The following is a 12,063-nucleotide window of genomic DNA, read 5'->3' as shown; positions in this document are numbered from 1 at the left end:
ACTCCTCCTACTCTCTCACCTCACATAATCATTTGCCAAGTCCTGACAATTCTAAGTCCATAATGTCTTTTGCCTTTCTCACCTGCATTAGAGCAGCTACCTACCTGTGCTAGCTCCAGTCTGGCTCACTGATTCTTTACATACAAATTTGAGATACAACAGTACCTCACCTAATCCCCTTCAGTGACCTAGATTGTAGTCACATGCCTTTAGATCACTTATACAGTTCTCCACAATCTGGCGGCTTACCACACCAACCTATGATACAGAAACAGTATAGCAGAGAGATAAAAATGTAGACTTTGGAGCCCAACCACCTAGCTTCCTATCCTAGTTCTAACCAAAAATGCCAGTATTACTTGGAACAAGTCAAATGGTGTCTTTTGTCTATTTACTCATCAATTAAGGGAACTAACAGTATTTACTTCATAAATGGTTTTGAGTAGTCAAAGTAAATACCATAAATGATGTGTAGTACATAGTAAATACTTGGAAACTGTTACTGGCTATTTACTATATAAGATATGCCTTCTTTGTTAAAGTAGAAGGCAAGGATCATTATTTTTTCCACTGCCATATCTTAGCACAGTTATTGACCTATAATAATTAGCCAAGAAGGTACTCAAAAAGCATTTGTTAATGCATAAATGAATGAAAATGTTATGATATAAAGTATCTAAAGGGCCAGCACAGTGCCTTGCATAAAGCATATGCAAAGCAAATATTGGTACAACATAGCAGTGGAGAATTACAGGCCTCACTGGCCTGTAAGCAAATTACCTTCACTAACTTCCTGTTTCTTTAAAGGGTAGAGTGAGGTTCAAATCAGAAAATGCATGTAGGGTGCCAAGCAATGGTAAATACCAGTAATTATTAGTTTGTTCTTTTTCTGTAATTTGAGCTTATATATTTATAAATTGTAGCAGAATTATTAAAGAGATGGATCCATAAGCCAGAATCAATAAGGTCCTTTAAAGCAGCAATGGAGAGTCCTATCAGTAGTTATTGATATTTTTATTTTGACTTTAAGAGAGGAATCTTATCCTTAATTTTCCTTTGAGTGCATAGTATTCACTCATTTTACAAATACTTACTGAGAATATATAGTGTGCCATGCACTGAGCAAGGTTCTAGGAATATATAGTAAAACGAGAGAGAGAGTTGAAATTGTTCCCAGAGCATGTGAATTGCAAAGCCAGATAAAAATTAACCAGGCATTTATAGTGAATTAGAAAATGTGCAATAGGGAAAAAATGATCACCATCTCTAGCAATAAAGGAAATGCAAGTTAAAACCACACTAAGATTACACCTCACCCCTGTTAGAATAGCCATCATTAGCAACACCACCACCAACAGGTGTTGGTGAGGATTCGGGGAAAAAGGAACCCTCTTACACTGTTGGTGGGAATGTAAACTAGTACAACCACTCTGGAAAAAAATTTGGAGGCTACTTAAAAAGCTAAACATTGAGGGCTGGGATTATGGCTCAGTGGTAGAATACTTGCCTTGTTAATGTGTGAAGCCCTGGGTTTGATTCCCCAGTACCATAAAAACAAACAAACCAAAAAAAAAAAAAAAAAGCTAAACATTGATCTACCATTTGATCCAGCAATACCACTCTTGGGGATATACCCAAAAGACTGTGACACAGGTTACTCCAGAGGCACCTGCACACCCATGTTTATTGCGGCACTATTCACAATAGCCAAGTTATGGAAACAGACAAGATGCCCCACTACTGACGAATGGATTAAGAAAATGTGGTATCTATACACAATGGAATTTTATGCAGCCATGAAGAAGAACAAAATGTTATCATTCGCTGGTAAATGGATGGAATTGGAGAACATCATTCTGAGTGAGGTTAGCCTGGCCCAAAAGACCAAAAATCATATGTTCTCCCTCATATGTGGACATTAGATCAAGGGCAAACACAACAAGGGGATTGGACTTTGAGCACATGGTAAAAGCTTTAGCACACAAGGGAGGGGTGAGGATAGGTAAGACACCTAAAAAATTAGCTAGCATTTGTTGCCCTTAATGCAGAGAAACTAAAGCAGATACCTTAAAAGCAACTGAAGCCAATAGGAGAAGGGGACCAGGAACTAGAGAAAAGGTTATATCAAAAAGAATTAACCTAGAAGGTAACACACACGCACAGGAGATTAATGTGAGTCAACTCCCTGTATAGCTATCCTTATTTTAACCAGCAAAAACCCTTGTTCCTTCCTATTATTGCTTATACTCTCTCTTCAACAAAATTAGAGATAAGGGCAAAATAGTTTCTGCTGGGTACTGAGGGGGTGGGGAGGAGAGGGAGGGGGCAGTGTGGGTGGTAAGGGAGGGCGTGGGGGCAGGGGGGAGAAATGAACCAAGCCTTGTATGCACATATGAATAATAAGACAATTAAAAAAAAAAAAGAAAATGTGCAATAGGAAGGATGAGGCATGGTCATTCACTCCTGTAATCCCAGCTACTCAAGATTTGAATGTAGGAGAAACACAGTCAGAGGTAGGCCCAAGCAAAGAGCCCAGAACCTAGCTCAAAAACACTAGGAAGGTAAAACTGGTCCTGTCTGGAGGCTGGCACCAGTGGAAGGGAGGAGGAGTAAGGAAAGGGTGTAGGAGGGTGAATATGGTAGAAATATTATGGACTCATATATGAAAATGGAAAAATGAGGCCTGTTGAAGCTATTCCAGGAATAGAGGGTAGAAGGGATAATGAAGAATGGTGGAGGGGGTGAATTCAACTATGATATATTATAAGAACTTTGGAAAGTATCACAATGTACTTCCAGTACTAATAATTTAAAAAACACTAAAAGTTAGGGCTGAGGGTGTGACTCAAGTGATACAGTCCCTGCCTGACAAGTGTAAGGCCTTAAATTCAACCCCAGTAACACCAAAAGAAAAGTAAAATTAACTTTAGGCCAATTGTGGTAGTCCAAGTCTGCAATCCTAGGCAGAGATTGGTAGGATTGAGGTTCCAGGCCAGCCCAGGCAAAAAGTTCTTAAGAACCCCCACCCCCCATCTCACCCAATGTTTGGACACAGTGATCTGTGCAGGGAAGCACAAATAGGAGGATTGCATTCCATACTAGCCTGGATATAATGTAAGACTGTATCTCAAAAATAACCAAAATAAAAAGGACTGGGGGCATGGCTCAAGTAGTAGAGTGCTGGCCTAGCAAGTGCAAGGTCCTGAGTTCAAACCCCTCTATTGCAAAAGAAAATGTGCAGTAGGGAAAAGTAGAGGGCCCCACAAAAAGACATTTTACCACCAGCTTTATTGGAATGAGGCAATGAGCTCAATGCCAAAATTTAGCGTAGGATAATTTGGGATAAAATAAGCCTGAATAAAATGCCATAAATTTGGTTAGTATAACTGTAAGCAAATGACTCCTTGAATAAAAAAAAATTCCTTTCATGTGAGTGTAAATTGAAAAACTATTTGTACTTATGTAAAATAATTCCAGTTACTTTTAAATTTTACTTCATTTTGCCACATGTCAGTTTTGTCTGACAAATCTCTTCAGAGAATTAGATTTTGCAGCAGGTTAATGATCTCATGTGAAGTACAAAGTGGAACTAACAGTACTGCAAGAGCACTGAGTTTTATTCAATATTGTTGAGAGATTTATGCTATTGTAGTGTGTAATAACTGCTAAATTAGATGCTAAATTGATTTTGTCCATTAAAATATGTTTATAAAGTAGCTATATTTTATTTCAGTAGCTTGTGATGTAACACTCTGTATACACAATGTCAAGTTATGGGATGTGATTTTTTGTTATAAAAAGATAATGTTCTTTCAGAGATGTCAAAGTCAGGATAGGAACCCATACAGGTTATGGGTTCCTATATAAATAGAGTGTAACCTATTGGTCTACCATTGCATAACTTTGTTCCTGTTATCTTCGTTGTTAGTGCCTCTGTGTAACCTACAATGATGTTATTATTTACCCTCCTCAACATTTGCAGTTACACTTTGACATTTGGATTTTCTATTCTGCCTTCCCATATTAATCTCTATCGTTTTGTTTATTTACATCATATGCAGATAGCAAATTCATGATATGTATGAAAAAAATGTTTAGTATTTCATAACTTTTGGTGATTTTATGATGGCACAAAATAGTTTTCAAACAGATACCAAACCTCCTAATTACCAACATAATTTTAAACACTGTGTTTTGTTCTTACTGCATCTGTGGTTGGTAAGCAATTATTTTTAAAATGTTTTTCAGAGATCAAAGGTACCTTTTTAAAGTCTTTCTTTACAACACCTCTCTAACAACGTTTTGTCCTATAGCTGGATATTATATAAGGAGAGGAGTAACAGTAACTTTATTTACACTGACAACTGTGTTAAAACATTAAGACTTGTGACATTCACTGATGAAAGAAAAAAAACACAGTTAGCAGATGAAAAGACTACTAGTAGCTCCCACATTCAGGCACAACAGGATATGGTAAAATAAAAATCTTCAAGATGGTACCCTGTTGTGTTTGAAGACTTGGGACATCTCACTGTGAAGGCTTTACTTGGTTTAATTCACAGCCTACAAGCTTTGCGTTTAGAATAACTACAAGGCACTCTGTTCTCTTGGCTCTGTGTTTTCCTCCATTTTCCCTTGTTTTCCCCTTAGTAAACCCTGCAGACAACCTTGGTGTTTCCTATGATCATTCCCAGGTTCAGGCTTTAGGGGCTCAGGGAGGTGGTGATCTCAGTGAGGGAGGACAAGAGCCCTAGAACTGGCCTTTCTTTCATTTCCTCTGAAGCCAGTTTTCTAGAATTCAGGACAAGATGAAAGACTTCTGTGTCCTGGCTTTTATCTAAGCGATCCAATGAACTTCAGAAGAAAGGGTTGTGCAAGTATTTACAAGTTTATCAAATTGTGTCAATGGCTCCCTGACTTCCAGGTGTGTTTACAATCAGTAAAGAACATTTGGAAAATACTATCAGGAATGACCACAATTGACACTGTCAAATCAGAGAAGCACCATGACTTGAAAAGCAACAGGACAGAATTTACAAAGACAAAGATCTTTCACAAAACTAATCCCCTGATAGAGGCCTAAGCAGGAAAGTTACAGTAATCTAAGCAGCTACTTTGGTGGAAAAAAAACCAGTAAAGTCCTTACATCTACCTTTCAGACTAGACATAGTCTAAGACTTTTTAATTAAAAAGAAATTCATTCTAAATAGTGTCATAATTTGAAGCAAGTTGAAATTGACAGGTACTTAGACATGAGATTCACAGTTCATAGAAAAAGCTAGAACAGATAAGTGATCTCAAACTATTTTGTGCCTCTTTAAACAAAATAGCTGTATAAATTTAAATTGAATTCTTTAAATTTCCTAAGATCATATAATAGTTTTTTTAAATCTCCTGTATTCTATATTGAATTACGGTTACAATTATTAGTTCTATACATTTAACTGAGTATGACCTACTTATATGAATGTGATTAACATTTTGATAATTATGAACCATAAAAAGTGAAAATGTATTGGAACTACATCTCCAAGTAAAATAAATGAGGACTTTTTCAGATAGCTTATGTATTCCTAGATGACTATTAAAGAATAATGCAAAATTCTGAATTAATTCTATTCCAGTTTTCCTTTTTTGTAAATATGAACATGAGAAATCTTGCTACAAGTAAGGAGGTGAGAATGGAAAGATTTCTTTTAGAATAAAGCTGTTCAAGTCTTTGAAATTGTTATTAGTCACATGGCAAAAGTCATATTGTAATTTTCCAAAAAGTGTATTTAGTGATCTGTGAGGTGCCAGCTCCATCAGATTTCTCCTTCAGTTTTATCGAAAGCAAAGAAATTGACAACTACCTACTTTAAAAAGGGTTTTTTACACAGATTTTAGAACCCATCCTTTTCTGTTTCTATGTAGCATACCAACAAAGGATTTACCAAGGCTTAGCAAAATGCTACTAATTATACTTGTTATTCTTTTACTTAGCATTTTGTTTAATCTGTTATACTCAGAATAGGGTAGAAAATGAAAGAAATGTCCATTTTAATTCACCTTTGGTAATCTAATATTTTGAATGCTTTCATCTCATCATATAATTTAAATATAGCTATTTCATTGGCCCATTTAATTTATGGGAAATACGTACTCTGTAGTTTAACTGACAGAACCAGTACTCATTAAAATCAAATTGACTCTGTCAGAAGAAAATCTAACATTTTTCAGTTCAAATAATCTGCATTTTGTCACAACCTTCTCAGTTCTGAATTTCTGCTTAAGATAGATCAGTACAGAGATAGATAAAGCACAAATTCTTCCCATAAGATTGACATGGAACATGTCTACATTTCATATTTCTACCTTCTCCACTCTTTGTCAACCTGAAATTCTTCTGCATGTGAAAAGCATTCTTGGAAATGGTGGAGGCAAGGTGACCCATCATTAAACAAAATAGTATCCTTCTCTCTTGATGTACAAACATGCCGGCAGTTCTCAGTACCCCATTTCTAGCTCTATACCTTGCTGTGAAGAGCAATGAAAATACTTGTAAGACAGAGAAAGGCACCAAATCCTTGCCTTGGGTTTATGGTGCCTTGAGTAAAGGAGGCTTCACCAACAAAAGTAAGTTTTGCCTTAATTTGGCACACAGGGAACTTTGTGCTGCAAGACAATGTTTCATGTTAGGTTTTAGATATGTAAGAAGCATGCCATTCTGTTGTAAAGAAACTTTACACAAGGAAGTTGTATAGAAATTAATTCCTTAAAAACAATCTAATCCTTTTCTTGTTGACAAGTCTTAGCATACCTGTTTGGGATAAACAAACCATTTTCCCTCTGCTCTCACATCACCACAGTCAACACAGAAAATGCTATGAATTCAGAAGGTGTGGGGATTTCTCTTCACCAGTAAGTAAGCAAGCAGTTCTGCAGCTGTGCACCCTCTACTCCAAATTAGTTCTAATTCTCCACCTGGAGATAGAATCAGATCCCACAAGTTGAGGGCTACCCCTCCCCACTTCTGATGCCAGTCTCATGTCCCAGGTCATTTAACCTGACTATACAGCTATAAATTGGAGTTCTCACATCCCCTCCTTTGGTTTGGTTAATTTGCTGGAGTGGCTTATAGGCAAACACTTAGCACTTAGCAGTTTATTGGAAAGGTTATCACAAAGGACACAGATGAAGAAACACAGGGTAAGATATAGGGAAAGGGCGTAAGTATGCTCTAGGAAGCTGCACATGCTCAGCTGTTTAGAAGTTCTCTGAACCCTGTCCTTGTAGATTTTTACAGAGGTTTTATTTCATAGGCATGACTGATTAAATCATTGGCTGTTGATGATCAACTCAACTTTCAACCCTTCTTCCTTCCCTGAAGATTAGAAGGTAGGACTGGAAGTCCCAGCCTTCTAATCCTACCTTCATCTTTTCAGTGACCAGCCCCTATCCTGAAGCTACCTAGGGGCAGCCATCAGTCAAGTCAGTAGTATGCAGAAAGACACCATCACTTCAGAGATTCCAAGGTTTTTAGGAGTTGTATTTCAGGTACTGAGTATGAACACCAAATACATATTTCACAGTACCTTAGGGGTATGACTACCCTTGTTAGAAGACCTCTGGACTAAATGACCTCTATGAGCACTTGGATTCTAAGATTCCATAATGCTTTGATTTAATTAGGCTTATCACTACAAGGAAGAAAATACTATCACCTCTATTACTGCCCATTCAAACACATCCAGTCAACCTTAGTTTTTGTTTTTACAAATAAAAGAACTGTCTTTCTGACAAGAGTCATCTTTTAAATTAGCTATGAGACTGAATGAATTAAATAGACACTCTTACTGACACAACAGCAGGTCCTCATATCAGTAAGAAAGTTTTTAACCCCTCAAAATCAATATATGGAGAAAGCAACAAAGCAAAAATAGCTAACTATTAAGCTACTTTGAGAAAGTGAAAACCTAAACCCTACAAATCAGAATTTGATTACTGTTGCCAAAGCTAATATTTGAGTAAAGATAATGTTCTGGAAAAACTAAATCCAGGATTAACATCAGTGTATGTTTACCAGCTCTTAAAACACAGGTATGCAGTTAAAATGATTAAGAATCATTTATAGTAACAGTAGATAGGATCACCATCAGAGAGTAGATGAAATCACATGAACTTTAGATAGCAATGGTAGAGCTTCTTAATAAAGTATGATAAAAGCCTTAGCTATGTATTAATCAGGTGAATGAGTCCAACCATGAGCCATATCCACACTTACGTGGCCTTACAGATTGTAGTGGGGAAGAAGGCTACTCCCATCTTCACTCTCAGAGAAGTTGCTATGTATGTCAGTCAATCAAAAGACAAAAATTCATTAGAGATATTTTATAAATTACAACACAAAAATTATATGTTCTAGTATCCTTGGTAGTTTTTTTTTTTTAAATAAAACCTGGTCATGCCTAGCTAATCAATTAAGTATAACTCTATGTCCTAAAATTATAGGCTCTCTGATTCTCTACTGTGGTTTCCTGAGTTAATATATCTGATTTTATATGAATTAAGTGAATGCAGTTAAAATTCAGTAATTTAAAATATTTTTGCTTAATAAAAAAGCAAAGTTTTTACTGCTGATTGTATAAATAATGGTTTTGGAATTTTTTCAGCCCTCAGTTTGAATCTTAGTACCATTACTTTCTTTGAGCACATGATTTACATTTTTGAGCCTCCAAACATCAGCCTCAAAGATTTGCTTTAAGTGAAGCTACCTGTTGTGTCACAGGTTCTTAATAAAAATTAATTTTTGTCTTCCCCCCTCCTGAATCTTCTCAGTAAAAGCTAATTCTTCACAAATGTAGGTTCCTAGAAGAAGCATCCTAAATGAAAAGTAGAAATTGGTCTCAGATATTTAAAAATGTCATTGAGTAAAGCAAAATATCTGTTTAGATAGAAAGCAAAATATTCTCTAAATGGTAAGATTATATTTTTTCTCTTTTCATTAGCCTATGCCAATTTTGCTAAAATGAATGTGTATTATTGTAAAATACATACTAAAATTTCTATGATCAATGCACAATCATCTAAGAGTTGATGCATGAAAAATCACAATGATTACTATAACTTTGAAAGCTTTTTCCTTATAGCATTTTATCTTGCTAAATTGGTTCAAGAATAAAATAGATCTGGCAGATGAAGCATTGTTAAATGCCATGATTATGGGCATTGGCAAAGAAGAGAGAAAATGAAATTGTAAATAATGGCTTTTTGTTAAGCTTCCTTGTACAACCCCCTTCTGCCTCATACCTGGGTTATTACAACTATATTCTCACCCATCTCTCCGTTTCCAGGCTTCCTGTACTACTGCACTTTGATGTTCTTGAAACAGTGATTTCATTTCACCTTTAGCCTGCTCTGAACCTTTAATGGGTCTCTATTTAGCTATAGCTGTCCTTTAGAACTGATGGTACATGTGTCATTGTAGGATGCCATAGTCTAGGTGAAAAGCAACCCTAACATTTACTAGAAATATACTCTCCCTCAAACCTCACATTTATCTATAAGACTAAATTTATTGTGAACTGCTTCAGACCCTATCAGACATAAACTAGGTTTTTGCCTTTCTTGTCTGTGATCATGGGACATGTTTCTTAGCAATCTTGAATTCTGTTTCTTTTGATAAACACACATACACACACCAAACACAAGGCCTTTGTGTGATTGAAATCCCATTTACTCATAAGTCTTCTTCAAGCACCTGTTTTTAAAACATACCAGAAATGATATACACAGTAACAATGCTAGTAAATATATCCATCCTCAGGGAAGAGTGTGCAGTTATGCCCTTTGACAGAGTAAAAATACAAAGTACAAAAATCACAAAGTATAAGTACCATATTTTTGAGCCTGGTATTCAGAGCCTCTACTAAGTAATACCATGTTCTTTTTCCAATCTTATGTCCCATACTCCCCTGACAAACCCATTAATGTCTCTCATTCATTCACTACTGAGGGCCCTGCACTGCATTGAGCACCTGCTGTATTGGGCCCTTTGTAATCCTTACAGTACTCCATTGATTGTATCACCATCTCCGTTTTCCAAATGAGGTTTAGTCTCTTCCTTAATACACAGTGACACAGCCAGGATTCAAACCCAGGTTGTCAGACTAGCTTTTTTCCTTCCCTATCCAGTTTGGGTTTTCATGCTCACCATCACCCTAACATGTGTCCATTTTCCTGTTCCTTTTTTTTAGAATCATGGTATTTACCCCAATTCAGAAACATTGTCCTACCTGTCCTTCAAAATCCAGACCCTCAATCATCTGATCTTCAATCATCTACTGCTTTAGATTATAATTTAGCCTATCAGTTTATATGTATTGTCTCTCTAACCAGGCAGTTAGCTGATTGATGGCAAAAGCCATTTAAACTAGAGTAAATAATCTCAAAGATACTACTTTTTTATTCATCTCTTGTTATCACTTCAGTGCTACGTCCCTAGCAGACAGTTAATAAAAATTAATTCATTGTTAAACTAACAGCTCTTCACAAATAGTCAGAAGACTCTATCCTCTTGTGAGAATTAGATACTTAGAGTTCTCAGATTTGAAATTTAAGTCCTCAAATTTTTGAGTTAACAACTTCTCTGGAGGTTATATCCAGTTTAATGGTTTTTGTCTGTCTGTCTGTTTTTAGAAAAGTGATAACTCAGCTTTGTTATCACTTTAAAAGGGTTGAATTTCATAGAGGATAAATGTTCCAGTTTCATTCTATTCCTCAGCTTTCATGACCCTTGCCAATGTAGTTATATTTCCATTTATGCAAAAATTTTAAAACCTCTTCTGTCACTAACTTCCACTGAGTAACTGAGAAAAGACCTCGACCAAGAGATAAAAGGAGAACACCATACCAAAGAAGAAGACTTTTATATCTGTTTTCTAGAACTAGGCCATGTAAGAAGAGATAGTCTCCATGAGGTAGCAGGGATGCAGGGAACAGAGAGTTTTTGTTCCTGTGGGTCATGCCTCACAATGTCCTGGTTATCCCTTCTCTGTCTTTCCAGTCTGCATCTGACTTTTCATACATACTAGTTAGTATATAGCTTAGAGAGGACTACATGAGTCAGTGCCATTGATTGGTTTTCTTGTTGTTTTCTTAAAGATTGGTTTGGAAATCCCCATAATATATTCTGCATTAATTTACACTTTCGGTGTTATGATATAGTTAGAATAACTGATAAGTGCCAGTCTTAATCTTTCCCAATGCTTCGGATGATCAAGAAAGACTGTAGGTGTGAAAACAGCTTCAGTAATAGTCATACCTTGGGGGAAGTCAGAGAATTTTTTACTTACATGTCTTTAAAAAAATGTTAGACCAGAATTAGTAAAACAGCACTAACAAAAAAGCTTTTAAAGTGAAATTTATATGAGAGCATTTCTTTTATCAGAGAAAGATGAAATGCCTGAGCATTTAGTGAAAGTAACTTTTTGAAAGAAATCTGTTTTGTTTCAATTTCTTTCTTCATCAGTGGATCTCTCACATTCAGGAAAATTAGGTGGATTTACACAAGAAAATAACACCATAGATTCTGGAGAACTTGATATTGGCCGAAGAGCAATTCAAGAGGTGCCCCCTGGGATCTTCTGGAGATCACAGCTCTTTATTGATCAGCCACAGTTTCTTAAATTCAATATCTCTCTTCAGAAGGATGCATTGATTGGAGTATATGGCCGAAAAGGCTTACCACCTTCCCATACTCAGGTAAGAATAGGCTTTTTCATCAATAAAATGAAAACTCTTAAGTTTTGTTTTTTTAACATTATTCTATTTATTAAGATCAACTGTTTGGCTAAGTGAACATTTTTGAAAGAAACTGTTACAGCAGAAAGAATTTTGAATGTAGCTTACACTTGTTTTGATGGTTTTGAATTAGTAGTAGGAAGGACCTTTTCTTTCTGACTTGCTTTGATCATTATGGATTGATTGAATTGCTAAAATTTGTGAGCAGTTTAATGTTGAGCATCATCTGGATGCCTAATAAAACACCACAGGTATCTCATATGATCGTATGGTTTTCATAAA

At 36.0% G+C, this 12,063-nt stretch overlaps 1 protein-coding gene across 30 annotated transcripts in view; it reads left to right on the top strand.

Annotated features, from left to right (window-relative positions):
- The window catches only part of Tenm3 (teneurin transmembrane protein 3), a 2,373,066-nt gene that overhangs the window by 2,240,041 nt on the left and 120,962 nt on the right, over positions 1-12,063 (top strand). For 23 of the 30 annotated variants that reach the window (XM_074054922.1, XM_074054919.1, XM_074054917.1 and 20 more), the window contains one exon: positions 11,510-11,742. In XM_074054922.1, coding sequence (XP_073911023.1) covers positions 11,510-11,742 — 233 coding nt within the window. The remainder of the gene's footprint in view (positions 1-11,509; positions 11,743-12,063) is intronic. The other 7 variants (XM_074054924.1, XM_074054923.1, XM_074054921.1 and 4 more) reach the window with 1 other exon arrangement.

Source organism: Castor canadensis, chromosome 14 (assembly GCF_047511655.1).
Source record: "Castor canadensis chromosome 14, mCasCan1.hap1v2, whole genome shotgun sequence".
Lineage (NCBI taxonomy): Eukaryota > Metazoa > Chordata > Mammalia > Rodentia > Castoridae > Castor > Castor canadensis.
Note: the sequence above shows the minus strand (reverse complement) of the source record. Positions and strands in the feature narration are given on the sequence as shown.